At 47.2% G+C, this 27,348-nt stretch overlaps 1 protein-coding gene across 1 annotated transcript in view; it reads right to left on the bottom strand.

The window, feature by feature from the left end:
* Positions 1–43: 43 nt before the first annotated feature.
* LOC134798455 (epidermal growth factor receptor substrate 15-like 1) overlaps positions 44–27,348 on the bottom strand; it is a 44,901-nt gene continuing 17,596 nt past the window's right edge. The window contains exons 6-17 of the mRNA XM_063770896.1: positions 26,661–26,771; positions 26,071–26,295; positions 25,547–25,779; positions 24,875–25,025; positions 23,496–23,657; positions 22,644–22,733; positions 21,732–21,929; positions 21,063–21,218; positions 20,825–20,980; positions 14,924–15,016; positions 14,267–14,405; positions 44–10,206 (exon numbers count right to left, since the gene is read on the bottom strand). Of these exons, the coding sequence (XP_063626966.1) occupies positions 9,407–10,206; positions 14,267–14,405; positions 14,924–15,016; positions 20,825–20,980; positions 21,063–21,218; positions 21,732–21,929; positions 22,644–22,733; positions 23,496–23,657; positions 24,875–25,025; positions 25,547–25,779; positions 26,071–26,295; positions 26,661–26,771 (2,514 nt within the window). The 3' untranslated portion in view covers positions 44–9,406. The remainder of the gene's footprint in view (positions 10,207–14,266; positions 14,406–14,923; positions 15,017–20,824; positions 20,981–21,062; positions 21,219–21,731; positions 21,930–22,643; positions 22,734–23,495; positions 23,658–24,874; positions 25,026–25,546; positions 25,780–26,070; positions 26,296–26,660; positions 26,772–27,348) is intronic.

Raw genomic sequence — 27,348 nt, 5'->3', positions numbered from 1 at the left:
GGGTGAATATCAGTAGTGTAGTTTTTGTAAATAAAACACAGTATTGATAATATTTTGTCCCTTTTATTATCTCAGGAATTGTTTTGTTTTCATATAATAATATCATAAGTTACAGTGAGTACAGTGTCGGCGGGTATTGGGGCTCGCCGCGGCTGCGCGTTGTACAACATACAAACAGTACAGTCCAGGTTACTATAGTTACATACTGTACTAGTCCAGCCTTGACACGGCACGGCTGTCGACACGGGAGGTTACAGAGGTATATCCTTTTATTCCCGATGAATTGTAAGAGCCTCTGCACACAGTCTTTGCGCTGACAAATCATTGGCCCGCAAACTCCATACAGTGTGAAAGGGCCCGGACAACTCATTCATGCGTAGGTACCGTTCGCTGCCACACGCGTAGACGCTTTCACTCGTAAAGTTAGGCAACGGCCAGCGCGTGAGCCCTCGAGCCGTGAGCCCGACCGCAACCTCAATCGGAGGAAAAGCGTCTGACCTCAGCGTCCCTCCTACCATCGACCGGCCAGCGCCAACAGAGCATGAATGCAATGCAATGCAATGACAATTTTAACAAAAACACAGCCTTTAAACAAAATTGATACGTAACATTATTATAATTAGGTCGTCATTGGTGCAACTACATCCTACACCACGCTCCGTCCGTTGTTGTACAGGCATCGTGCACAGATCCGGCCCGCGGGGCCTCTCTACTCTACACCCGCATCCAACAATTGGTCGCACACACTAACGTACACATTATGTATACATATATAAACATTAATTTATCATAGTCAATATCATAAATAGGTATGTAGTATATCTTCTCTAAGTTGCCTCTAGAACGACAGTGCATAAACAATGAACCGTTTGTTATAAAGTATTGATAGGTGGTCGCGGCGTCTAGTACGGCCGACGACAAAGAGTAGGTACAGGTAGAGCAGGTTTAACTAAACAGCATATTATTATTGGCCTGGACGCACGATCGATCCTTATTAGTAGCGAAAAGGAACGATTTTACATGTATGGAGATAGGTACATGCGGGCCGTTCCCAATTCTAACTGAAAACTAAACATTGTTCAAATTCTAAGACAACCCATCACCAGCCTAAAAAGACATAAGTACTACTTTTTAAACATTATCTAGCTACTACCCTTACTAATTAAGTCTCTTTAGAATCGGGATTGGGAACGGCTCGACAGAACACATCCAGCATATATGATGCAATGCAAAATACAGTCGTTATACAACCAAATAGTTACATAGTATTATACCAATACGCAAACAAGACTAGGCGATATGCCGAAGGCAGGAGCTCTGTCGACAGCGGTTGTCTAGTGTCCGACGACAATGACATTTAACCCATCTTAAATATACGAGGGGGAATCAAAAAGAAATTAGAAACGCTATGATATCATGGAATTACAGGTATCCTGTTATTTTTTACTTTTAGGCAACCTCTTTATTAGTTTATCTGCATATTCAGTATTAAAAAATCTGGCATCTTCGTCCATAAAAAAAAGAATCACAAGTTTAGGTACTAATTTTCCTTTTTTTTTTTTAGTTTATCGCTAGTACAGCCAATTTATAGGAGATTTTTAAGAATCAAAGAATGTGAAGTAAGGTTTACTGGGGTAATTCCGAATGTCGAAAACTGTCGGATAATTCCGAAGAGACTTTTATTATGATGGAATTAAGGGTGATTTTCATCTGAATTTCGGAATTATCCGACATTCGGTATTACCCGAATATACTTGATTACGCAATTATTTAATTCAAGCACAAGATTCTGCGCAGCATTCTTGGGAAACTGCATGGTCTGAGGCCCAAAATCATCTTAAAATTAGGTATTTTATTTAATTGCGTTTTTCTTAAAAAGATTCTTCTGATTTTTATTGAACAATGTTTGATAGGCCTTATTTTGTATTTTCATATTTATTTTTGTGGTATGTTTCCATTATTTTTTCTGAATTGAACAAATAAATGTGTGAAGACCTAAAATTACTACCTTTAACATTGAAAGGACATCCTAGCCTGAAAATTAAAATTTACAAGCATATTATTAAATACTTATTCATTTTTAAAAACCCAAGTTTTAATTTAAGTACCAATTTTTATGACTTCTTCAGCAAAAATTTTGAGAAAATCGTTCCTGAATGATCACAAAAACTTGCCTGAATTTACTGATATTAAGACATCACCTACCCTACTGTCATTGTTTATCGATAACATAAAAAGTAATTAATTAATTTATGTCTTTATGCAATTTATTACCAAAAAGTGATGTATCATGACCAATAATCAAAACGTATCATTATGTGTTTAGCTGATATCAATTCTAAAGACTTTTTGATGTACCCTCGTATATATATATGGTGTCTAATAGGATAGGTAGGTATTACTCTACTTGAACCAACGACGACAAATTGTGATGAAATTGAGAACAATATTTATTAGTCAGCTTCGGCCTTCGCGTCAAATTAGGAGTCAGACACTAGATAACCGACGAACTCTATAACATACATTAACATTACACTACATACAACGCTAAATCACAAGATTATACGATAGTTATTGTATCATCAGAACCTCCCAAACCGAGTTGATATGAGATATATTGTACTATAATTTAGCCTCGAGCTTGACACAATAGCTTCTGCCGCCGCCCGCGCCACGCCTGTGACTCCGCTACCTCGCTAACTTTAACTACTATTATACTTAAAGGTGACGGTGCGAGAACTCGCACGGGAGTTTCGTTACAACGCGGTACCTACCTATTTGATAGGTCTCTAAACTCCGCTATAGAGGTTTTATTAAATTCAGCCGACCTATCAAATAGGTACCGCAATATAACGAAACTCCACACACCGTCTATATCGAAGTTTAAGGAGATTTAACATAAAATTTGTTATTGGTCATTCTGCCGGCTATCTCTACTATAGCCTAGCGAAGACCACTTAATATGTCCATATGTCCATATTAGATTATACTAACATAGGATCAGCACAATAGAATAGTCAATATAGTCATGAAGCAATTACACATTAGGTCTCGTTTACTAACAACGAAACGTTTTCAAAAGAGCGGATGCTGTGTTGACAGCAACGCTAACGCGCCGCGCCGCGCCGCGCCGGTCCGGAGTCATCTATTCAGGCATTAAGTACCTACCTATCTGCATCGGTATTAACTGCCTCAAACTCGTATACGATTTAGCTTTAAATTAAATTAAATTGAATAATCGCGTTAAATATTGTTTCTGTTTGTAACTACAAGGAATACCGCGTCTTCGTAATTGAACTTACTTATACTTGTAGCAGAGATATATATAACTCCGTATAAGATAAATAAAGTCTAAGAAAAAAACGTGCCTCGGACGGCCAAGGAAAAGTCATTCTCGAATAGATGGCGCCATTACCTTTGGCCTATTCTCGGCTAGATGGCGTTAGCGACACCGTTTGGTATTTAACAATTTTAACACATACAGTGAAAGAACATGGGTCAATATGGAACAATAAAAATTAAGAATCATTTATCCGTAAACATATTTTGATTATTTTATACATTTTCAATTTTATTTTAAGTTTTAATCGTGTGTCGATAGATGGCAGTAAATGTACCGTGACTACAAAATTGACAATGACATGACCCCTCTATACTATCTATTCTTTTTGCTTGTAGGTAGTAGTTGTAGTTGAAGTATGAGATATAAAGAAACCAGTCACAGCACGGCGTCGGCGTGGCGGCAGAAGTATTTCCTAACTTCCAATTAGTAGCCTTATCGAACAAATTACCGCCTTCTTAACAAGAGCTTTACTTCCTTTGGGTCCCTTTAGGATTCTTTCATAAACTAAAATAATGAAATGAAGAATAATATACCATACTGTTTATGTAGAAGTAGATCGACTTATTAAACTTATGTAATCGGAGGATATGTCTATAAATAAACCTCGAGTTCAAGTAGACTTTACTTTATCTTATGAAAGAAGTCTTCAGAATCAATGAAATAATAAGAGCAAACTTTTAACTGACCATGCATCGGTAAACCGTATGTTTTACAATAAAGTTGAGAAATGGTCAATTAAAGGTGTCGACAATGGTAAGTACCTACTTACTATCGGCTGTGGGCCTTTTACAACAATCCGTAAACGTATTGCAAGAAAGAAACTTCGCTTCACAGAAGCACGAACGGTAAACTTACGATATATATTTCGTTGCATATATAAAAAGCTGCGAATAAGAAATTACATATTTATAATGTATACTAGTATAATAAACATCGACATTGCATAATGAAGTTTCGGCGCCCCTGGAACTGAGACGGCAGAAGTTTTAGCAGTGTCACTGACGTCCAATCTGACAATGAGCGGGCTCAAGGTCAACGAGGCCACGGAACAGGGTTGTCACCTATTCGATGCTACGATATAAACAAGACAACCCTGATACGATATGATTGTAAAATAAAAATATATTTTTTACTTACAAACAAATGTATTTGCTATTGGAAATACATGACGGTTTCATTCGATTTGTACAAGTGGATATAATAATATTAAGTTTTAAATTTACCTCCAACGTTTCGAGGAGTTGTCCCCGTGGTCTCGGAGAAAACTTAATTTTACGCGGTTATCTAAGTCCCGTCGTTGTGAATAATAATGAGTAATAATCGTGAAAGTTTAATATCAGTGGATAGAATCACCGACCGTCTCAATTCCTCGGTGCGTTCTGCATTTAACCTAGGACGATAACATTACAACAACGAGGGAATCAACTGTGTACTTTACAGGGTGAGAGTTAACGTGAAAACATAACACGCTCGCAAGTGCCAGCCCTGGGTATGTGTTCACGCGAACATGTCGGTACTGGGGTCGATATAAGTGCTTACTTTACATTCCTTCTACTCTAATAACCCATCTATTCTCAACAAGTATCCTCCCGCTCGGCCGCTAGCGAACAAACGTAGTGATACGGTAATACTGAACCTTGGACTACGCCCGACCGACTCAAGCTTACATTTACCTGTATTTATCAAATTTACTATATAATTTTAGCTTTAAATACACATATACACGTCAACGTCAAGAATTAAAGTTCTGTTCGCTATAAATGAAAGGTACATTGTATACTAGATAACAGACGGGTCGGCGGCGCGTGAACGTACATACTATAGAAGCAATTGACTATGAAGGCGTCACAAAATATACGCTCTAACTTCACAACATACAATAAACGTTTTGAAAATATCGCTCTACAACTATTATAATATAAATAAACTTTGGAATATCAAGAATATGAAGGAGCCGGCGTCCACGCGGCCGCGACCAAACAACAGCGCCTAAAGAAGAGATAACAACGGTAGGATACACCTTATACATACACTGTATATGGAGGTATAGTTCCAAGTTACACGTTAAACACCTACCACTGCGGAGTCCGTGCCCGTGCGGTGCAAGCGTTAAAGCTACAGTAAGCGTAACAATTAAACTACTGAGCGCCCGCCGGCCGGCAGCCACCTTCTAATACTGCCACATACAAACTTCCCACTTGTGATACTGATCATGCTACGAAAATGGGGCCTAGCCAAGATGACAATCGTTGACAGAGAACGCCATTCGAAACTTAAGTTATACTAAGGCTTACTTATTCTAAGGCTTGTAGTGTTTTGTAGCATTGCCTGTAAACATTTTTCAATGTGGTGTTAAATAAAAAAATTCTATGTCTATGTCTAAATTAATGTATGGAAACAGTCACGTGATTTTTCGCAACATCATCCCGATACATTTTTTTTTTCGTTTGGCGTTTATCAATGAACGACTGTCATCTTGACTAAGCCCCCAGCCTAGCCAAGATAACATTGATCGCGAAACGTTAATCGAAAAATAAAAACGTATCCGGATGACAGATGAAACGATGTTACGTGATCAACTGTTCATTTCCATACATTATTTGTTTCGCGTGGCGTACCTACTGGCGTTGGCGTAGTCAAAACGAGTGTCACTTATAGTTAGGCCCCCAGAGGCCATAATCAAGTGGCGGCATAAGTGGCGGCGGCGGCGGCGGTCGGCGGCGCCCCGGTGAACTCAGCCGATATGTCATCAGAAGCGGGACAACCTCAATTATTGCAACACCCTCTCGCTCACTCAACCGCACCACGGATAGATGAATATAAAGCAGGGAGAATTCAATTAATAAACTGTTATAATGTTCATAAAAGTCCTCAATTTCGTTGTAGAATACGCTCTGAGTCCTAAAAATTAAAGCGCAACGTCATTCGTTTTATCTGTCTCCAAAATTGGATACTAGATGGCGTTGCGCTGTGATTGCAAGAACAGAAGTCACCGAGCAGCGCCATCTACAACAATAATGGGCCACGCGGCATTGTACGGTTCACAAACATCTTTACAAGCCAACGTTCCAAAAATGTATTTATACATACTCCTCTAAGACACTGACAATAAGGTCGTGTATGTATAGGTACCATTGGACCTTATATGTTTGTAATAAGGTTTACAATTAGTTAAAAATGAACGGCATGAAGATTGTAAGAGTTTATTGAATGACTCCTCCCTGATTAAGTCGGAAAGGCACTGCAGGAGGTACCTACTGATGTGCCAGCGTCCTAACCGAGAAAAACGAGATATCTATCATTAACAATTTATTGAGCATTCGGTGCGATCTTTGGATGCCGAGTACGGTACGAGTACTCCCAACAGTACGAGTACAACTAATAAATAACCGGGCGCCTCTCCACTTTACAGAGAAAACATTTACACGCTATCATAACTTCAAATGCAACCAAGTCTGTACTTTAACAAAATCCAAATTATTTTACAAGAAATATTCTCATAATCAAATAAAATAAGTATAATAATGTACATCTACCTATAGACTTACAGAGTATAACGTTACAAGGTTAAAATTAATTACTCTCAAAAACAATTAAAATACGTAACTGTATATTTCCATTCCATACAGTTACCTATTTTTATTGCTATTGAGTATGTATGTATTACACCGGTACTTTCGCAATATTTCCACTTGAGATGAGAAATGTCAAGAGGAAATATTATGAGGCAGTGATAAAACAAGACAGCATGCCCTCATGGCTCGTGGCCACAGTCACCTGAACATGGCAACAAACATACAAGCGAATAAATCGTAACAATACATGATATACTTCTATGTAAACGGCATACAAGAAAACGCATATAAAACAATATATTTTTACAACGAGACACATTTACAATAAGTTTATTTATAAATTATTTAAGCTTGCTCTTTTATACAAAAAACAAATCCGGTGACGGCCGTGAGCACACATCACATCATACACCAGCATCATCCTCATAAATATGTACACACATCATGATTCCATATATCGTTATAATATTGTACACATATTTATGGTCTCAACAGACACTTGAACAAATAGCTTAGATATATGCTGCGGGTAAAACGGCGTGTTGACATCATAATGATACAGTCAGCAGCACAAGTTGCTAAGCGGGCGAGGTGTTCAAAATTACCTTGACACGCTCTTATTCTCTTAACAATAAAGTCGCGTCAAGATCATTGTGAACACCTCGCCCGCTTAGCAACTTCTGCTGCTGACTGTACAAGTGGAGAAGTTTAGGCCTTAACCATACACAAACATACAACATATCTGAACAGTCTGTACTTACTTGAAGACAATATCTATTTGTTAGAATTTTGAAACTAGCTAGTCAGATTACGAGTAGTATAGTCAGCAGCAAAAATAGCTGAAGGGCCGACATGTTCAAAATGATCTTGGCAAGACTTTATTGTTAAGAAAAAGAACATGTGCAAATCATTTAGAATCTCGCTCGGTTTAGCTACTCCTGCGGGCGCAGCACGGTTCCATTTTTATCGCCTATCACTATGCGCGTCCCTTTCGCACTTACCCACTTGTTAGAACGTGACAGGCATCGTGACAAGGGATAAAAACGCGACCGTGCTACGCCGCCTGCTGTAAATAGCACTCTACATATCCACTTATCAATTAGTACAGACCCACGTACAGTACAGTACAGACATTTCAGATACATTTGAAACAGATTATGCGGTTTTATTTCTATGATCAATAAATCATCATTAAAATCCCATTGTGTGATTATTTTGTTGGTATCTAAAGGTATCAATGTAATTTCTAAATGACAAGTTACGTTCATAGAAATAAAACAGCATAGTCCTAAACAAACAAGTAAATACAGATAACTGGGTTCAAGTGCAAGGAATCTTACGATAAATAAGTGCTCGACGGCCGAAGCGAAGGCAACTCTTATGCGCCAGCATTAAGGTTGCTTTCGCTTTGGCCAAGTTGTCCAAACAGCTTCGCGTGGGACCCCTAATATAATTTAATGATACATGACTAGCGCGCGGAATTCCTCGTTCAATTGGCCGACATTTCGGGGCAGAGGACCAGTCAAGTGGCGACGACAATTTACTACATTTGATACTTCTCAAATATACATTCCATCTGGGTACTTAAAATCCTATTCGAGCGTATAATACAAGTCTAAGTAGGAAAAAAGAGCACAATTGGAATATTTCTAAAGTCCCCATTTATTAGAGGTTTTAAATGCTCCTTAAATTACTTTTCCTCCTCATGTTCAAAATTAGAAGGTAAAAGCGAGGGGACGTTCCTTATCAGCAAGCATTTCAAGCCGTGTGATGGTTCTATTACGAACGAATGACGATAGGACGTATTTTTCAAATGCACAGAACTGGTACGGCGACCGTTAACATTTCCTGAGAATACATGCTGTTAAAATGTCTTATTAGATCAAACAAATTTAATGAACACTACGAGTATGTATGTGACGATTTTCCTGAAAGATTTTATCAAGACTAGACTCTTAAACAGTAAATGGAGTATGGAGTAGATTGCCAGCTGTTTGATGAACATACCACAGCATATTTCCCTAAAAGTAATCAATGAGAAATGAGCCTTCTCATTGACTTGTTGACGATGAAAATAAAATACCGAACTTCAATTAATAAAAAGTACTCCACCGCCCACACTGTTGCCTGTACATCGGTGGAGCTCATGCCTATTGTATTAAGGTCCACCGATGTACAGCTAGGAGTGTTGCTGTTTGTACAAGATTTATAATATACCATAATGCGGTCTCAATAAATACAATATACTCAAACGTCAGTTTATCCATGGCGGGCCTTATGTACCTATTAACAATAAGGTTTACGAATTCTCAGTAGATGGTACAAGTATATAATAGTCGAGGATGATATTCTCAGTAAGTGTTGTATCGCGCGCAATCCCTCCCCGCCGCGCCGCGCCGGGGACGGGGACGGGGAGCCATGCAGGATGCAGGTGTTGCTCGCTAGTATATCCTCAAGCCTCGTCACTGGGAGTGAGAGGAGGAGGTGATCACTTGTCCTGGCGCGAGATGGCCAGCACGCGCTGCAGCTCGGCGTCCTCCTGGCGGCGGCGGCGCTCCGCCTCGTCGGCGAGGCGCGCCGACTCGGCCGCCGCCCACGCCCACTGCTGCTCCTCGCTCGGCGTGACGCCGGGCCCGGGCCGGACCGTCTCCTCCTTACCTCGCTTCTTCTGCTTGCTGCGACCGATCCCGCCTATAGTATGAACGAGACTCTTCGCGTACTTGACCGGTTTGGGCGACTTCTCCTTCTTGGGCAGCGTGTTCGGCCACGTCTCGTTAAGATTTTTATTCTGGTCGCCGAAATCGGCCGCCCAGTCGTTTTTGGCCCAGTTGTCTGTTTTATTGGCCCAGTTGTCGGTTTTGTTGGCCCAGTTGTCAGTTTTCCGGCTGGAGTCGGCCCAGCTGTCTGTTTTGTTGTCGTTCCACGCGTCGTTGGAGGTGGCGGGCTTGGCCCACGCGTCGTCGGTGGCCCAGTCGTCCTTCCAGCCCCAGTTGTCGTCGCCGGGAGGGGCACTCGGGGGTTTGGGGTCCGACCTGGAGAAGGGGTCGCCGGCGACGGGCGGGGCGGAGACGCGGCCGCCTCGCTCCGGCTTGGAGAAGCCGTTGAGGTTGCCGCCGAACAAGTCGTCGGGCTGGAAGATGGCGGCGGAGCTGCTGCGCGCGAACGGGTCCTTGCCGTCCGCGGCGTCCTTGAAGGGGTCCTCGATATTGAAGGGGTCCTCGTAGCGGTAGTCCTTGAAGGGGTCCTCGGCGAAGTCCACAGTCTGGACGAAACAAGCGGGTGAGCGAGTGATGTGGTGGCGTCGGGAGGGGGGGGGGGGGGTGAAGGAAGGGTAAGGGTGGGGTGGGTAAGTGTACGCACGTGTCCGCTCCGGGCTGCGTCCGCTTAGCGCTGCAAGTGGGGACAAGCACGAGCCGAGTTAGCATGTTAGTGCACAGTGTTACCTATAATGATCACGCCGCACTCCTGGTTCAAAGGGATTAGCATTCTCGATACCCGCCGAGTTAATATAATGATAACCACTCCCATTGCCTCGACCGATTTTAGTGGTCATATATTTTTAGCAAGACACCCAAAATCTCAGGTGGAGATGTTTAGCCAATAAATCACGCAGGAGACCATGCTAGAGCAAGACATATCGCAATAATTCTAGAGAGTATTAAAAAACCCGACTAGTTATAACCAACTAAATGTCTTTAAGTGGAAGTGGTTATAATGGTAAGTATCGAGGTAACCAATCAAATTATTAGTTAAGTTAAAAGCTTAGTAGGTTAGTCCCCAGGAGTGAAGGCGTGTGCGCAGTACATACAAACAAACACAAGCGACCATTCGTCGACCTTATCTCGTCGGAGTAAGGTCCACAATGGTAGAGTGTTGTTGTCGGTACCTCGTCAGATATTTACATATAAGACGCATAAATGAAAATTAGAGAAAATATTAAAATAAATAAAATGGGATGAGGATTAAATATATACATTCAACTACGTTTATACCATAATATATATACAGTAATTTCGTGCGACTAGATTACAGCAATGACACCTATATGATGTTGATGGCAGAACGGCCAAGTAAAATATACTTATAGTAACTTTAGTATGAATTTACATGCGTATTGATTTAACTTTCTATTAGTATTAGAGGTACAGTCAGCTATAAGTATTTTGATCCGACAATATTTGACAATGTCGCTGCTGCGATGAAGCTTATAAAATGTTTATGAAGTGAAATACATTTAAATTACAGAGAGAGCATACAAATAAATATACGGATATTACAAATGAAGGCAGGCAGAAAAGTTTAAAGTGATAATGATAATAAAATTATACTGACACATGATAATAATGAACATACACATTCGTGCTTCACGTCAAACAATAATCAAAGCCAAACGATCAAAGCGACTGAATACCGAAGCAGATGTTTAAAGTACCTACAATGAGATACGAATGTCGTTGAAAAAGGAAATCCGCGAATTGTCTCAAAGCTGCCTTTTTACAAGCTTTTATTTAGTTTCACCTGTCCGTTATCTGTCTGTCTGTCTGTCGGTCTGTAATCAAATCTTGCAAGTTAAATTTGATCCACTTCCCGGTTTCCGATTGAGCTGAAATTTTGCATGCATGTATAAATCGGATGACATTGCAATATTATGGTACCATCGAGCTGATCTGATGATGGAGACAGGAGGTGGCCATAGGAACTCTGTGATGAAACAACGCAACCTATTTGCTTTAGGGGTTTTTAGAATTGTCTCGATGAGTATTAGTTGTCTGTCGTAAGAAAAGTACAGTCAGCGATAAAAGCTTGTACCAAAAATGAAATTTTTGCCAAAAACTTATTTTGTCATCACTCAATCAATCCAGTGACTTTAGATTTTTTTAAGTTTCCAATTTTTTTATGATATGGGAGGCAAACGAGCAGGCGGATCACCTGATGGTAAGCGATCACCGCCGCCCATGGACACCCACAACACCAGAAGGGTTGTAAGCGCGTTATTGTGATAAATTGCTCATTTTCTATCTATCTAACTAGATTTAATTATAATATCCAACATGTGTCAACAACCTATCTATTCTTTATTAGGAATGTTGTTCATATTAAGCATCAATAAATGCTTTACAATGCTAATTAACAGCCTTGACTGTTATAGAAACAACGAGTAAGTAGATGTCGATTTATTTAGAGTTTGGTTTGTTTTACGGTACCGGAGACGTTTTAACTAAAAAATAAATTAAATTAGTATATTTGTTAGCTTGCACCTTCAACGTGTTTGCAAATTATGCTCCAAAATGCATCCAAACAGAGAAAGTAAAATTTATAAATAGCCAAGCGTATCGACATTCAAGAGTGGCATAATCAAATGGCACTAACACATGAAAAGCATTGAGGCACCACAGCCAGCCAGCTAGCCAGCCAGCCCGCTAGTTAAATTACGATGATAACCAACATGTTCGTGCCGTGCGGTATTTTATAATTATATGTATTGCCTAACTTGCAAACGTTAAGCTTTTTTAACTACATAAAATATGCACGAGAACAAAACGACATTAAAGACATATTTAAGTAACAATTTGTACACCATATTGCAATGGAATAAGGTTTACTAATGATCACTGTGTTTATGTGTCAGTGCGCGTACTTGTAGGTATATGTAGTTACGTACATTTTACTTTCTCTGCCGCACAAACAGTAAGAAAAACAATCAATAATTATTATATAAATAATAACAACAGTAGCCGTCGACCGCCGTCCGCATGCCGCTAACTCTACACTAGACTAGGAGGGGAGGGGGGGAGGGGAGGGGGAAACATAACAAAATAAACTCTGTAAACAAACTATTAGCGTCAAATTATAGACAATTATCGAAATAGGATAATTCAAAGTGATAATACTTAATGCTGGACTTGTATTGAAAACTCACTTGTAAGTAAAAACTGGATTTATTTATTTAAATGTAGTATTAAATTTATCCGATTTCGAACATTACACACAACACATTTTCTAATAAAATAAATTAAAACAGTAATTTACTTATCAAAAATACATTTACCTAATTATAAACAAACTTAAAATGTTGTTTCACAAAATAAATGTATGTATATTGTTGAAAGATTATAAAAACAAGTTAAATAATGATTTTAAATTTCTATTAATACATCTACAATAACGTCAATAACTATGAGTATCTGGACTGATCTGTGATCAGTGTGTTTGTACAGTCAGCAACAGAATGACTGCGAGCGCGGTGTTCCATTACTTTCTATATAAAGTCGGTAAACACAGCTGTGTTATATAGCTTGTATCCTGCATTGTGGAAATCTAATAGGTAAATAATTTCCAGTTTTGAAGTGAAAACTTCTTTAGCGGCGCTGTGCACTTTTTGTGATGGGGAAAAAATGTTAAACTCGTAACAGGTGTCACGTGACCGTAAGACTTAAGACGGACACGTAACCTGATCGAAAAACTTTTACAATGAGTTTTTCTTTATTGATTTAAATGCCATCTAGTGAGTTTCCCTCTCACTGGTACTAATATAACTCGAGTACTAACAGTGATGTGCTTAGGGGTTTCAAGACTTTCAAGTAATGCGACGAAATAACGCTAGATGGCGTTAACCTCAATTATACATAGTGCTGCAGACATTCATTGAGTTTCCACTTCTGCCGGCACTCCCAGAGTGCAACCCGTTGTTTATTTTTTAGTGCAGAACATTGACTTCTCACAAATACGTGAACCCGCATTACATTCATAATTATTATTCGCTTGCCCTCATCCTTATTGTCATCTACTTAAGGCAGGGCGCTGCTTGCCTTTTTCTTCCATGCCTCTTTGTCGCCCGTATATAATTTCATCATTTATTTACATTTCTTTTCATATTAGGTATCTTTCACACAGTTCTTCCACCTTCTCGTTCCCTTTCGCATTCCTACACATTCATGTAAAGCTATATTCGCGAATAGTTATGCGAATTTTATGACATTCGTGTTTCTTACATCACAGCAAGCCAACCACGAATTCGCGTAGTTTAAGCAACTACGCTCAACTGACAAAATTAATTCGTAAACCACTCGCGCTCCGAATGCGCTAATGAATATCTGATCGCTACTCACACGCGTGCAAACTGCAAACCTCCGCACAATATACTAAACTTCGTGCGAATGTCAGCGGTCCGAATAAAATAATTAGAGAATAGTAGTAGAATAGTAGGAAGCTATGCCGCGTAGTCTCATCTGTCACTTTCGATGCTGACTGTACTGGTGTGAGCGGAGTGTGGAGGCTCGTGTTGTGTGGTGTAGTGTGTGTGTGTGTGTGTGTGTGTGTGTGTGTGTGTGTGTGTGTGTGTGTGTGTGTACCTTGCCGGGCGGGTTGGGGCGGGGCGGCGCGGGCCGCGGGGGCGGGGTCTTGTGCCGCTTGGGGGGCAGCGACGGCGTCGGCGAGCCCCGCGTCGGCGCGTGCAGCACCGCGAACGGGTCCGCCTCCCACGACACCTGCCACCACACATACGTTCATTATCGAACATGTCGCTTAGGTTAACGCACGTAAGCCCCGCTTGCGATCGCGGCCGTGCGTTGCGATTCCAAAAAGTTGAAAAGCGAGTGGACGCTGTGGCGAAGGCCGGCGAACTCCTGGCGCACCGTGTCGCCGCGGATGGGACGCGGCGAACGGCAGAACGAGGCCGTTCATACATTTTGTCGAGCGCGATGTATGAATGGCCTTTACTTGCCGCTCGCCGCAAATAAATGCTAACGTTTGGTGCTCAAATCCCTTGAACGGTCAACGTAACGCCGGTCGCTCGGCCACCAAGAGCCGTACATTAAGTTAGCTGTTAAAATTGCGGCCGGCCTCGTACCGTATGCCGCCGCGATCGCAACCGCAAGTCAGTACGGACCATTACTTCAGATCGGCTTAGATCAGTCGGCGAAAGCCAAGTAGGTACCTATGTCACAATAATAAAAACGTGATTAGTAGCGACACATGACGCCATGAGTAGTGCATGAGTACTTACATCGACGGGCTGCTTATTGTCGGTGTTGGCGAAGGAGTCGCCGGCGAAGGGGTCGCCGCCCGACGACGCGAACGGGTCCCGTCCGAACCCGTCCTGCACACCAATAGTACAATGTGATACAAGTGCGCTACGTTGGTCATTACACACGAGGCGATATTAACTGTGCAATAAGAAGGCCGATGTGTGTAATGACCAATGCACACGCATTTTATACGTTTTTCAATACACTTGTGAGAAAAAGAAACATATTTTCTCAAACATGCAATTAAATGTCGTCGCTCCGGGCGTTATATCAGGCTTCGAAGTATCACGTTTAGGGCGGAGCAACTCCAGAGAACTGTAAATGAATTACATACGAAATTGAAGGCCTAGGCCGGGAAATATTTTTTTTTAAATTTCCATTTCACAGATATTTGTGACACACCATCGTGGCATTCAGCCATTAAAGTGGTAACACACTATCGCACCGCTTTAAAAAAAAAACTATAGGCAGTATTTGCTTTATGGTTTATGGTACGATTTCTTTTTTTTAAATCTTTATAGGGCTGTATGTCCTAAACCATGCGTCGTAGCGCAAAATAATCAAATTTTCGTTCCCCTTTCAAAACCCCCAAGTAATATTTAAAAACACGAAAAAAAAAAGAAAAGAAAAATGTTTATAGGGTTGTATCTCCTAAACCGTGCGTCGTAACGCAAAAAGAATAAAATGTTCGTTCCTCTGTAGGAAACCCCTAATTAATATTAAAAAAAAACACAAAAAAGAAAAAAAAATACAAAAATTCTTTATAATGCTGTATCTCCTAAACCGTACGTCGTAGCGAAAAAATAATCAAAATTTCGATATTTAAAAGACACAAAATAAGAAAAAAAGAACAAGAAAAATATGTATAGGGCTGTATCTCCTAAACCGTGCGTCGTAGCGCAAAAATAATAAAGTGTTCGTTCCTCCGTATGAAAAAGTTCCCCTAATTAATATTTAAAAACAACACAAATAAGAAAAAAAAATAACAAAAAAAACTTTATAATGCTGTATCTCCTAAACCGTACGTCGTAGCGCAAAAATAATCAAATTTTCGTTCCCCTTTAGGAAACCCCTTAATAACATTTAAAAAAAACACAAGAAAAGGTAAAAAATAAAAAAATAGCAAGAAAAAAATGTATAGGGCTCTATCTCCTAAACCATGCGTCGTAGCGCAAAAATAATAAAATGTTCGTTCCTCTGTAAGAAATCCCTAATTAATATATTAAAATAAAACAAAAAAAATTGTCAATAAAACTTTATAATACTGTATCTCTTAAACCGTGCGTCGCACCGCAAAAATAATAAAATGTTCGTTCCCCTTATGAACCCCACGCACTGAATAATCTATCACATTAGGACATGAAACAATGTCTATATGCATTCGGCCGGCAACCCCTTACTTCCCAGCCTGTGTAGTAATGTACTATTATCAAATGTAATTGTTAAAACAGTTAGTAAACGTCTTGCATCTGTCATATTGCCTGCCGCCCCTCTCGTTTGCCGCTGGCGGGCGGCGGGGCGCCGCCAGTCCCCGTTGTAAACTCTACTCGACCAATTTAAGAAGGCTCCGTTTCCATACATATTATTAGCAATCAGTTACCATCTTAAGTCAGACGAATTATCATTCATTACCTAACAAGTGCTATAACATAAAGATATATTAATATTTAGGATTATGAGCCTAAAAGCGGTTCACTAACTTCCACGTTACGAGCAAGTGTGTTGAGAACATACATACATTCAACTACTAATAGTCTTTCATTTATTACGCATAATGGTGAACGAGGCAGCGAGAAAAACGTGTAAAAAATATCAACCAGCAGATACGTCAATAAAACTGGCACACCCAAAACCTTACGATAATATATCTATTCTGGGATAAAAGGTATCCTTTATGGAACTAATATACTATAGTCTGGAACTGTATGATTCTTTTGTCAAATTTCATTCAACTCCGTTCAATCGTTCAAATTGAATGACGCGGATATTTCGCGTCACAACACGAGACGAAACATCCATTTCACATGACACGTAGAGCGCCTTACTCGGTGTCGCAACCTGTAAACCAGAATTAACCGGCTCCGCAGTTCCACACAGAGTCTCACGAGGCGCCTCGCGTTTCCTTTCCATCAGTGTGAATCCCTCCTCATCCACATCGGTGCGGGAGGACTTCTCCTTGAGGGCGGCCAGCGCTTCACACACCTCAGCGCGGCGCGTCTCGCCGGTAGCTGCGACACGCTGAGACGGGCAGCTCCCTGTATACGGACCTGCGCGGCGGCGGCGCCGGAGCTGGCGCGGCGCGTCTCGCCGGTAGCCGCGACACGCTGAGACGGGAGGCTCCCTGTATACGGACCTGCGCGGCGGCGGCGCCGGAGCTGGCGCGGCGCGTCTCGCCGGTAGCTGCGACACGCTGAGACGGGAGGCTCCCTGTATACGGACCTGCGCGGCGGCGGCGCCGGAGCTGGCGCGGCGCGTCTCGCCGGTAGCTGCGACACGCTGAGACGGGAGGCTCCCTGTATACGGACCTGCGCGGCGGCGGCGCCGGAGCTGGCGCGGCGCGTCTCGCCGGTAGCCGCGACACGCTGAGACGGGAGGCTCCCTGTATACGGACCTGCGCGGCGGCGGCGCCGGAGCTGGCGCGGCGCGTCTCGCCGGTAGCCGCGACACGCTGAGACGGGCGGCTCCCTGTATACGGACCTGCGCGGCGGCGGCGCCGGAGCTGGCGCGGCGCGTCTCGCCGGTAGCTGCGACACGCTGAGACGGGAGGCTCCCTGTATACGGACCTGCGCGGCGGCGGCGCCGGAGCTGGCGCGGCGCGTCTCGCCGGTAGCCGCGACACGCTGAGACGGGAGGCTCCCTGTATACGGACCTGCGCGGCGGCGGCGCCGGAGCTGGCGCGGCGCGTCTCGCCGGTAGCCGCGACACGCTGAGACGGGAGGCTCCCTGTATACGGACCTGCGCGGCGGCGGCGCCGGAGCTGGCGCGGCGCGTCTCGCCGGTAGCCGCGACACGCTGAGACGGGAGGCTCCCTGTATACGGACCTGCGCGGCGGCGGCGCCGGAGCTGGCGCGGCGCGTCTCGCCGGTAGCTGCGACACGCTGAGACGGGAGGCTCCCTGTATACGGACCTGCGCGGCGGCGGCGCCGGAGCTGGCGCGGCGCGTCTCGCCGGTAGCCGCGACACGCTGAGACGGGAGGCTCCCTGTATACGGACCTGCGCGGCGGCGGCGCCGGAGCTGGCGCGGCGCGTCTCGCCGGTAGCTGCGACACGCTGAGACGGGAGGCTCCCTGTATACGGACCTGCGCGGCGGCGGCGCCGGAGCTGGCGCGGCGCGTCTCGCCGGTAGCCGCGACACGCTGAGACGGGAGGCTCCCTGTATACGGACCTGCGCGGCGGCGGCGCCGGAGCTGGCGCGGCGCGTCTCGCCGGTAGCTGCGACACGCTGAGACGGGAGGCTCCCTGTATACGGACCTGCGCGGCGGCGGCGCCGGAGCTGGCGCGGCGCGTCTCGCCGGTAGCCGCGACACGCTGAGACGGGAGGCTCCCTGTATACGGACCTGCGCGGCGGCGGCGCCGGAGCTGGCGCGGCGCGTCTCGCCGGTAGCTGCGACACGCTGAGACGGGAGGCTCCCTGTATACGGACCTGCGCGGCGGCGGCGCCGGAGCTGGCGCGGCGCGTCTCGCCGGTAGCCGCGACACGCTGAGACGGGAGGCTCCCTGTATACGGACCTGCGCGGCGGCGGCGCCGGAGCTGGCGCGGCGCGTCTCGCCGGTAGCCGCGACACGCTGAGACGGGAGGCTCCCTGTATACGGACCTGCGCGGCGGCGGCGCCGGAGCTGGCGCGGCGCGTCTCGCCGGTAGCCGCGACACGCTGAGACGGGAGGCTCCCTGTATACGGACCTGCGCGGCGGCGGCGCCGGAGCTGGCGCGGCGCGTCTCGCCGGTAGCCGCGACACGCTGAGACGGGAGGCTCCCTGTATACGGACCTGCGCGGCGGCGGCGCCGGAGCTGGCGCGGCGCGTCTCGCCGGTAGCTGCGACACGCTGAGACGGGAGGCTCCCTGTATACGGACCTGCGCGGCGGCGGCGCCGGAGCTGGCGCGGCGCGTCTCGCCGGTAGCCGCGACACGCTGAGACGGGAGGCTCCCTGTATACGGACCTGCGCGGCGGCGGCGCCGGAGCTGGCGCGGCGCGTCTCGCCGGTAGCTGCGACACGCTGAGACGGGAGGCTCCCTGTATACGGACCTGCGCGGCGGCGGCGCCGGAGCTGGCGCGGCGCGTCTCGCCGGTAGCCGCGACACGCTGAGACGGGAGGCTCCCTGTATACGGACCTGCGCGGCGGCGGCGCCGGAGCTGGCGCGGCGCGTCTCGCCGGTAGCCGCGACACGCTGAGACGGGAGGCTCCCTGTATACGGACCTGCGCGGCGGCGGCGCCGGAGCTGGCGCGGCGCGTCTCGCCGGTAGCTGCGACACGCTGAGACGGGAGGCTCCCTGTATACGGACCTGCGCGGCGGCGGCGCCGGAGCTGGCGCGGCGCGTCTCGCCGGTAGCCGCGACACGCTGAGACGGGAGGCTCCCTGTATACGGACCTGCGCGGCGGCGGCGCCGGAGCTGGCGCGGCGCGTCTCGCCGGTAGCTGCGACACGCTGAGACGGGAGGCTCCCTGTATACGGACCTGCGCGGCGGCGGCGCCGGAGCTGGCGCGGCGCGTCTCGCCGGTAGCCGCGACACGCTGAGACGGGAGGCTCCCTGTATACGGACCTGCGCGGCGGCGGCGCCGGAGCTGGCGCGGCGCGTCTCGCCGGTAGCTGCGACACGCTGAGACGGGAGGCTCCCTGTATACGGACCTGCGCGGCGGCGGCGCCGGAGCTGGCGCGGCGCGTCTCGCCGGTAGCCGCGACACGCTGAGACGGGAGGCTCCCTGTATACGGACCTGCGCGGCGGCGGCGCCGGAGCTGGCGCGGCGCGTCTCGCCGGTAGCTGCGACACGCTGAGACGGGAGGCTCCCTGTATACGGACCTGCGCGGCGGCGGCGCCGGAGCTGGCGCGGCGCGTCTCGCCGGTAGCCGCGACACGCTGAGACGGGAGGCTCCCTGTATACGGACCTGCGCGGCGGCGGCGCCGGAGCTGGCGCGGCGCGTCTCGCCGGTAGCTGCGACACGCTGAGACGGGAGGCTCCCTGTATACGGACCTGCGCGGCGGCGGCGCCGGAGCTGGCGCGGCGCGTCTCGCCGGTAGCCGCGACACGCTGAGACGGGAGGCTCCCTGTATACGGACCTGCGCGGCGGCGGCGCCGGAGCTGGCGCGGCGCGTCTCGCCGGTAGCCGCGACACGCTGAGACGGGAGGCTCCCTGTATACGGACCTGCGCGGCGGCGGCGCCGGAGCTGGCGCGGCGCGTCTCGCCGGTAGCCGCGACACGCTGAGACGGGAGGCTCCCTGTATACGGACCTGCGCGGCGGCGGCGCCGGAGCTGGCGCGGCGCGTCTCGCCGGTAGCCGCGACACGCTGAGACGGGAGGCTCCCTGTATACGGACCTGCGCGGCGGCGGCGCCGGAGCTGGCGCGGCGCGTCTCGCCGGTAGCCGCGACACGCTGAGACGGGAGGCTCCCTGTATACGGACCTGCGCGGCGGCGGCGCCGGAGCTGGCGCGGCGCGTCTCGCCGGTAGCCGCGACACGCTGAGACGGGAGGCTCCCTGTATACGGACCTGCGCGGCGGCGGCGCCGGAGCTGGCGCGGCGCGTCTCGCCGGTAGCCGCGACACGCTGAGACGGGAGGCTCCCTGTATACGGACCTGCGCGGCGGCGGCGCCGGAGCTGGCGCGGCGCGTCTCGCCGGTAGCCGCGACACGCTGAGACGGGAGGCTCCCTGTATACGGACCTGCGCGACGGCGGCGCCGGAGTTGGGCGCGAAGGGGTCGCGGGAGTGCGCGGCGGCGGCGGCGGCGGCGGCCGGCGCGGAGAAGGCGTCGTCCTTGAAGGGGTCCGCGAAGCCGCCGTTCATGTCCGAGAACCCGCCGCTAGCCGGCTCCTCCTCCTGACACACGAGTTTATTTACCTTAATTGTATACTTGCACAGTTCATATGTCAAAGAATGTTTAAGTAGTGTAAACAATGACCTCCCCGGCGCCGACGAGCCGCTCGAGGCTGGCCGGGTCGATGGCGGGCCGCACGGCGAGCGCGGCCTGCGCCGCCGCGCCGCCCGCCGCCAGCGCCTCCGCGGCCTCCTCTATCATGCGCAGCTGCTCCTCCAGGTGGGTTATCTTTATGTTCGCCTGCAACACACAAATACATGGTTATAACATTCGCTCTAATTTGTAGTCGGTGGCACCGACCCTCTGACAGTGGTTAAAGTTAAATTTTCAGCTAAATGTTGTTGTGTGGAGAGTTTCGCTAGCTAAGTGAGCTGTTAGCGGTGGCTAAGTGGCATTGATCAGATCCGTAAGTGAGACTGGGCCCTTATTTGCTAAGACCGTAGTGTGGATGCCACCGCCCACGCCCGGCGAGGTGAGGAGCGGCATTTCAAGCGGCCGTTCATACCTTGAAGTGGCTTGAACTCGCTCACGACTAGGAACGGCCTCGAACCGGCGCTCGTTGCCCTTCTGTTCGCTGGCGTCCTAACTGCAGCTTTAATGCATTTACAACACTTTTTCATAGTTGGCAAAAAGAGTAGAGGTTTATAGTTGATGACAATTAAGTACACGAAATCAGTGAAAATAGAACTTATACTCGTTGAGAAAGAGTCGGGACGCTGGTAGAATGGCCACCTGCTCTCTTCGCTTCTCTACCTGGCTGACTAGCAGCACGGTGCGGCTGTGTGTGTGCGTGAGCTCGTCGGCCTGCCGTCTCGCTCGCTCCAGCTCATCCTGCAGCATGCCCTCTCGCTCGCGCAGACTGTTGGCGGCCTGACGTCGCGCCGCCACCTCGGCGGAGGTCTCGCTGGCTGCGGCTTCTTGTGCCGCCACCTGAGACCTCAGCTTCTCCACCTAACGACACAAAAAGCACAATACGAGTCAAAAACTTCTTATAAAGAAATAACAATCAATTTCCAGCAATCCGAACCAAAAAAAATATTTTCTAAAAACAAATACACTACAATTTAATTATTAATATAACCGGCTGCAAATCTCACTTTTTTCGATTAGAATACTGTTCATATCGTTGATGTACCTAAATAAAAAAAAAATACGTCCTTGCGGTACACCATCAACATTATGCTTGAAAATAAAAACATAAGTTGTACATATTAGGGGCTATTCATAAATTACGTCATTTCAAATTAGGGGGGGGGGGGGTCTGGACATCGGATGACGGTAGCATAAAGTAGGAGGAAATGGGGTCATTTGAAGCATGATTTTTGGATGATTATAGGGGGGGGGGGTCAAAAATCGTCAAACATCGATGACGTAATTTATGGACAGCCCCTTAGGTGTTTTAGGTTGGCGTTATTTCGGCATCATTTGATGTTCTCTGGTTAATATTTTAAATAAAAATAAATAATAAAATAAATTGATTTTATTTCAGGCAAGCACCCATATAAAACAAAATTTTGCATTAAACCTGATAGGTACCGTAGTTTATTAAAAAAATCTTATTATTAACTTGGTCGAGTGCCTTGTATACCAAGGAACACGGTTGCTGTTTTTTCTTTTTGTAACGTCCAGTAATATTTATTGGAAGACAATCACAATATAACTAACCTGTGCTTTGAGATCGTTTAACCTCTTTTGTGCCTCTCCTTTTTGGTTTTCTAACTGTTTCAGCGTTGCCGTCAACGTGTCCAATTCACTCTGAAATCAAGCAAAGAAAATGTTTAACAAGATTTTTAGAATGCTCTTAGATATATTTTAGAACGGTTTGTAGTAGTCTAGTAGTAGTGTGTCAGGCTTGCGTCGGTCTCACGGCCTCGATGTTCCTGCCTCTTGGGCCTCGCGTCGTCCTAGATGAGCGATCTTGCCGCAACCTTGAAAGGCGTTTTCGCTAAACTGTGTAGGCCGCAAAAATATCTGACACGATCTAATTTGTAGGGCGATAAGAGCGTGTCACATATTATTGCAGGTGACTGTACCATTAACGGTTGGTTAGCAGTCGTCACAAAATTGACGGTCGATGTAAGACCCCAGTTACAAAACTGACAGCTACACGTGACTCAGCATAAGTTATAACGTGCTTTAAATTTTAAATGAGAATGCCCTTAAGCAGCGCGGTGACACGCGAATTCAACGCGACGCGGTGCGGTGCGGGGTGCGGGGTGCGGGGTGCGGGGTGCGGGTATACGCTAATGCGACAACACTGCCCATCGTCAATTAACATCATGTTAACATGATGTTAAAATATTTTCATTAAGGAAACTGTAAGTCTAGTTTTAAGAAAAGTTCCAGTGTTATATATAACTATAAAAGACTGTTTGTTTCTTAAATAAATAAATAAATAAAATTAACTTCAATACTCCGTCCATAGATATCAACTGTTTGTTTCATCCGCGCCGCACTGCTTCGCGTTCGCATCTTCATCGGGCACGCAGGTGAGCTAACACACTGAGACTGAGTTACCTGCAGGCCGGTGGCCTCCTGCGTGCTGGCGGCCAGCTCGCGGGTCCTCGTGGCGATCTCGGCCTCCAGCGCGAGCCGCTCGCGCGCCAGCGCGTCCACCTCGCGGGCGATGGCCTCCATCTCCGGCGTGGGCTGCGGGCCCAGCGTCGGCGCCTCCACCGGCTGAAGCAGACAATACAATACAAAAAAAGTAAGCCATCACAGACCCCTTGAGTCCTCCGGACGCGACGTCACATGTTCGGTTCGAAATAACAACCCATGCTCAATTCTAAATGTTAACTCTCATGGTCGTTTTTCGACTGGCAAATTTAGAACCCTGGGACTCCATGGGTTAATGGAGACAATAAAAATGAAAGCATGAAGTTGAAAATATCAGAACCTCAAAATATGTATATGCCGCAAGAAGACTTCAAGTCCATGTATCAAACTTTTTTTGCAAAGATAAGCAATATACAATTCTAAAAATTAGCATTTCCATATTATTCTTAATATCGACCTGCATATTTACGCAGCTCGTACACCAAAACTTGTAATACAAATGAACGTATTAATCAAATGACGGCCGTTTTCACGGACTAAATCGCTTTTACGAGCGACGCTATCTCGGTAATCGACGAGCAGAGCAATAAAAACAATACACTGCGACAAATTAATGAATCCGGAATACCTGTGCCGCTTTATTATAGGATTGGTTTTAACTAGAATCTCTCGCCAGTTTCGCCATAACACCGGTTTTTATCAACCACCAGTTAACGAAAAGCTCCGCAGTTTTTCGAACATATTGTCGAGAAAGACGTCGATAATCTTGAACACCAGTGGTCGCAGGTCGCAGTCCAACCAGATGATCATTGATATCCAGGTGCTGGGGCGGGGCCTCTCCCCGCAGCGCCCTCTTCACGAGCCACATGTGAACAGTGAGTGTAGTACCTGTGGCACGGCGGCCTCGGGCGAGGGCCTCATGTTGGGGGCCAGGTGCTGGGGCGGGGCCTCTCCCCGCAGCGCCCTCTTCACGAGCCACATGTGAACAGTGAGTGTAGTACCTGTGGCACGGCGGCCTCGGGCGAGGGCCTCATGTTGGGGGCCAGGTGCTGGGGCGGGGCCTCTCCCCGCAGCGCCCTCTTCACGAGCCACATGTGAACAGTGAGTGTAGTACCTGTGGCACGGCGGCCTCGGGCGAGGGCCTCATGTTGGGGGCCAGGTGCTGGGGCGGGGCCTCTCCCCGCAGCGCCCTCTTCACGAGCCACATGTGAACAGTGAGTGTAGTACCTGTGGCACGGCGACCTCGGGCGAGGGCCTCATGTTGGGGGCCAGGTGCTGGGGCGGGGCCTCTCCCCGCAGCGCCCTCTTCACGAGCCACATGTGAACAGTGAGTGTAGTACCTGTGGCACGGCGGCCTCGGGCGGGGGCCTCATGTTGGGGGCCAGGTGCTGGGGCGGGGCCTCTCCCCGCAGCGCCCTCTTCACGAGCCACATGGCGAGCGCGAACTGCCCGCGGTTCAGCTTGCCCACGCCCTCTATGTCGCAGAGCGCCCTGCGAACGATCAGAAAGTATCGGACACTGTATTTACAAACAATAGTGTCGATTTAAACTTAAAATCATACTAAATAAATTGTCTCCCAAAAGCTCATAAATACTTAAAGATCTTCAATGTATATTGTATAGGAAATAATTAGGAATACAAAATGTAGTCGCTTTTGACACGGTCTTCCTGACTAATTGGGAGTCGATTAAGCCAGCCAGTCCTTTTTAGGGTTCCGTACCGTACCCAAAGGGTAAAACGCTATTACTAAGACTCCGCTGTCCGTCCGTCCGTCTGTCTGTCACTGTCACCAGGCTGTATCTCATGAACCGTGATAGTCAGATAGTTGAAATTTTCACAGATGATGTATTTCTGTTGCCGCTATAACAACAAATACTAAAAAGTACGGAACCCTCGGTGGGCGAGTCCGACTCGCACTTGCCCGGTTTTTATGAGTGATTTGATTAGATATATTTTTGCTAGTAAGTGTAAGCGGGGGCAGCAAGTGTGAGCGTGTATATATAGCACCCACCATATGTGCGCGAGGGTCTGCTGGGGCAGCCCGGACTCGAGGAACACGTGTTTGATCTCGAGCCCCGACACGAGGCCGTCGCGGTCCGCGTCGGCCACCGCGAACTGAGCGTCCGAGGCGGCCTTCTCCGCCGCCGACACCACCCAGCCCGACGGGGCCGGGGACACGAGCGGGGCCGACCCGAGCGGGGCCAGGGGCGGCCCGGCCGCGGACAGGGGCGCAATCAGCGGCGGCTGCGACGATGGCGGCTGCCGGACAAAACTTTACGTCAAATTATGTCTTTCACTGGATCCAAACGGTTAATAACATTTATTTAGAAATATATACCTAGCATTATTTACACTACTGCCTATAGAAAACGAGTATTATGTTTTCATGTTCGTAAGTGCTTACGTAAGCTTCTTTATTCTGGGTCGACAAAAATGAAAATAAAAATATAATACAATGGTCATATTTATACTGAGAAAACGGCGCGTCACGGCGGGCGGCTTAGAAACTATCCTAGCAGTGTAGTGAATACTCACGCTAGACAGGTCCAGAAGGCCCTCGAGCAAGCTCGCGTTGGTCTGTGCGGGGGGCGGGCGGGGCGGGCCGGCGGGGGGCAGCGCGGGGCGGCCGGGGGAGGGCGGGCGGGAGGGGGGGCGCGACGGCGGGCGGGAGGGGGGCCGCGCCGGCCGCGCGCGCAGCTCGGGCGGCAGCGTCGTCGGCACCGCGTGCTTCTCCAGCGCCTTGTACACCAGGTGCATCGCCTGAGGGGACCAAGACCATGGTCAACTCGGTGTAAAATATATATACAATATTCACTTTAAAGTGAGGTAGAAAATGTGTACCTACATATTTATAACCTTTCCGACACGAGATGATCTTCGTATCTAAGTAGGTATAACCAGTTGAAAGTACACTGACACCGTCGTGGGTATCGAAACAAAAAAATAGCGTCAACCATAAAGCATCTTAGAAGCATCGTAGAGAACCGGCGACGGAATACACTTTATAAATTCTTTATTTAGAAAAACAGCAGTAAGTCAGCGTTTTATATTGTACATAAGTTATATTTTGTGCAAAAAAGTTTGAATAAATAAAGCATTACAAAAAATCTCTGCTCGCAACTCACCACCAAAAACTCGTGGCGGTCCAACATGCCGTCGCGGTCCTGATCCGCCAGATCCCAGATCTTGCCGAGAGTATCCAAAGGCAGCTTGGACTCCATCAGCACTCCCTTCACCTGCACACATTATCAATCAGAAATATTTAGGTATGTACCTACTTCACACTATCCGTTATCCGGTCCTTATCATCCGCTACCTTGGAATTCAACATTTTAGAAATCTGCACCCACGAAAACCTTGAAAACGAATACCATGACTTTCAAAAAAGAGCGCATGGCCGCCATCTTAGATGAAATCATTTTCGGCATCCATAAGAGTATTAAAATGAGCCAATCGCAGTATTTGCACCTCCTTATTCCGCCATGGTTTTTTGTTAATATAAGAAACAAGTTTTTTTTATCGATAATAGACCATACTTAGTTTATTTAAAAGTTAACATTTGTTGCTCTTAATAATTAATTACTGTTTCATACGATAAGATAAGCCATTCGTGGGTTTTTAATATCGGAAAACGGTAACACGAATTAATAAAACTAAGTTGGTGTGCGAGCGCACATAAGGTTAATAAATGAAGAACGATGATTTAATATAAGAGTAGTTACCACAAAGTTCTTACCAGTGGTTACCAGCTGGTAAAAGGTGGGATTTTTTTGTTCCCAGTAGTTACCACCAAAATTTTGTTAGAGTGAAATA

This window comes from Cydia splendana, chromosome 16 (assembly GCF_910591565.1).
Source record: "Cydia splendana chromosome 16, ilCydSple1.2, whole genome shotgun sequence".
NCBI lineage: Eukaryota > Metazoa > Arthropoda > Insecta > Lepidoptera > Tortricidae > Cydia > Cydia splendana.
This window is presented reverse-complemented; position numbering and strand designations above follow the sequence as displayed.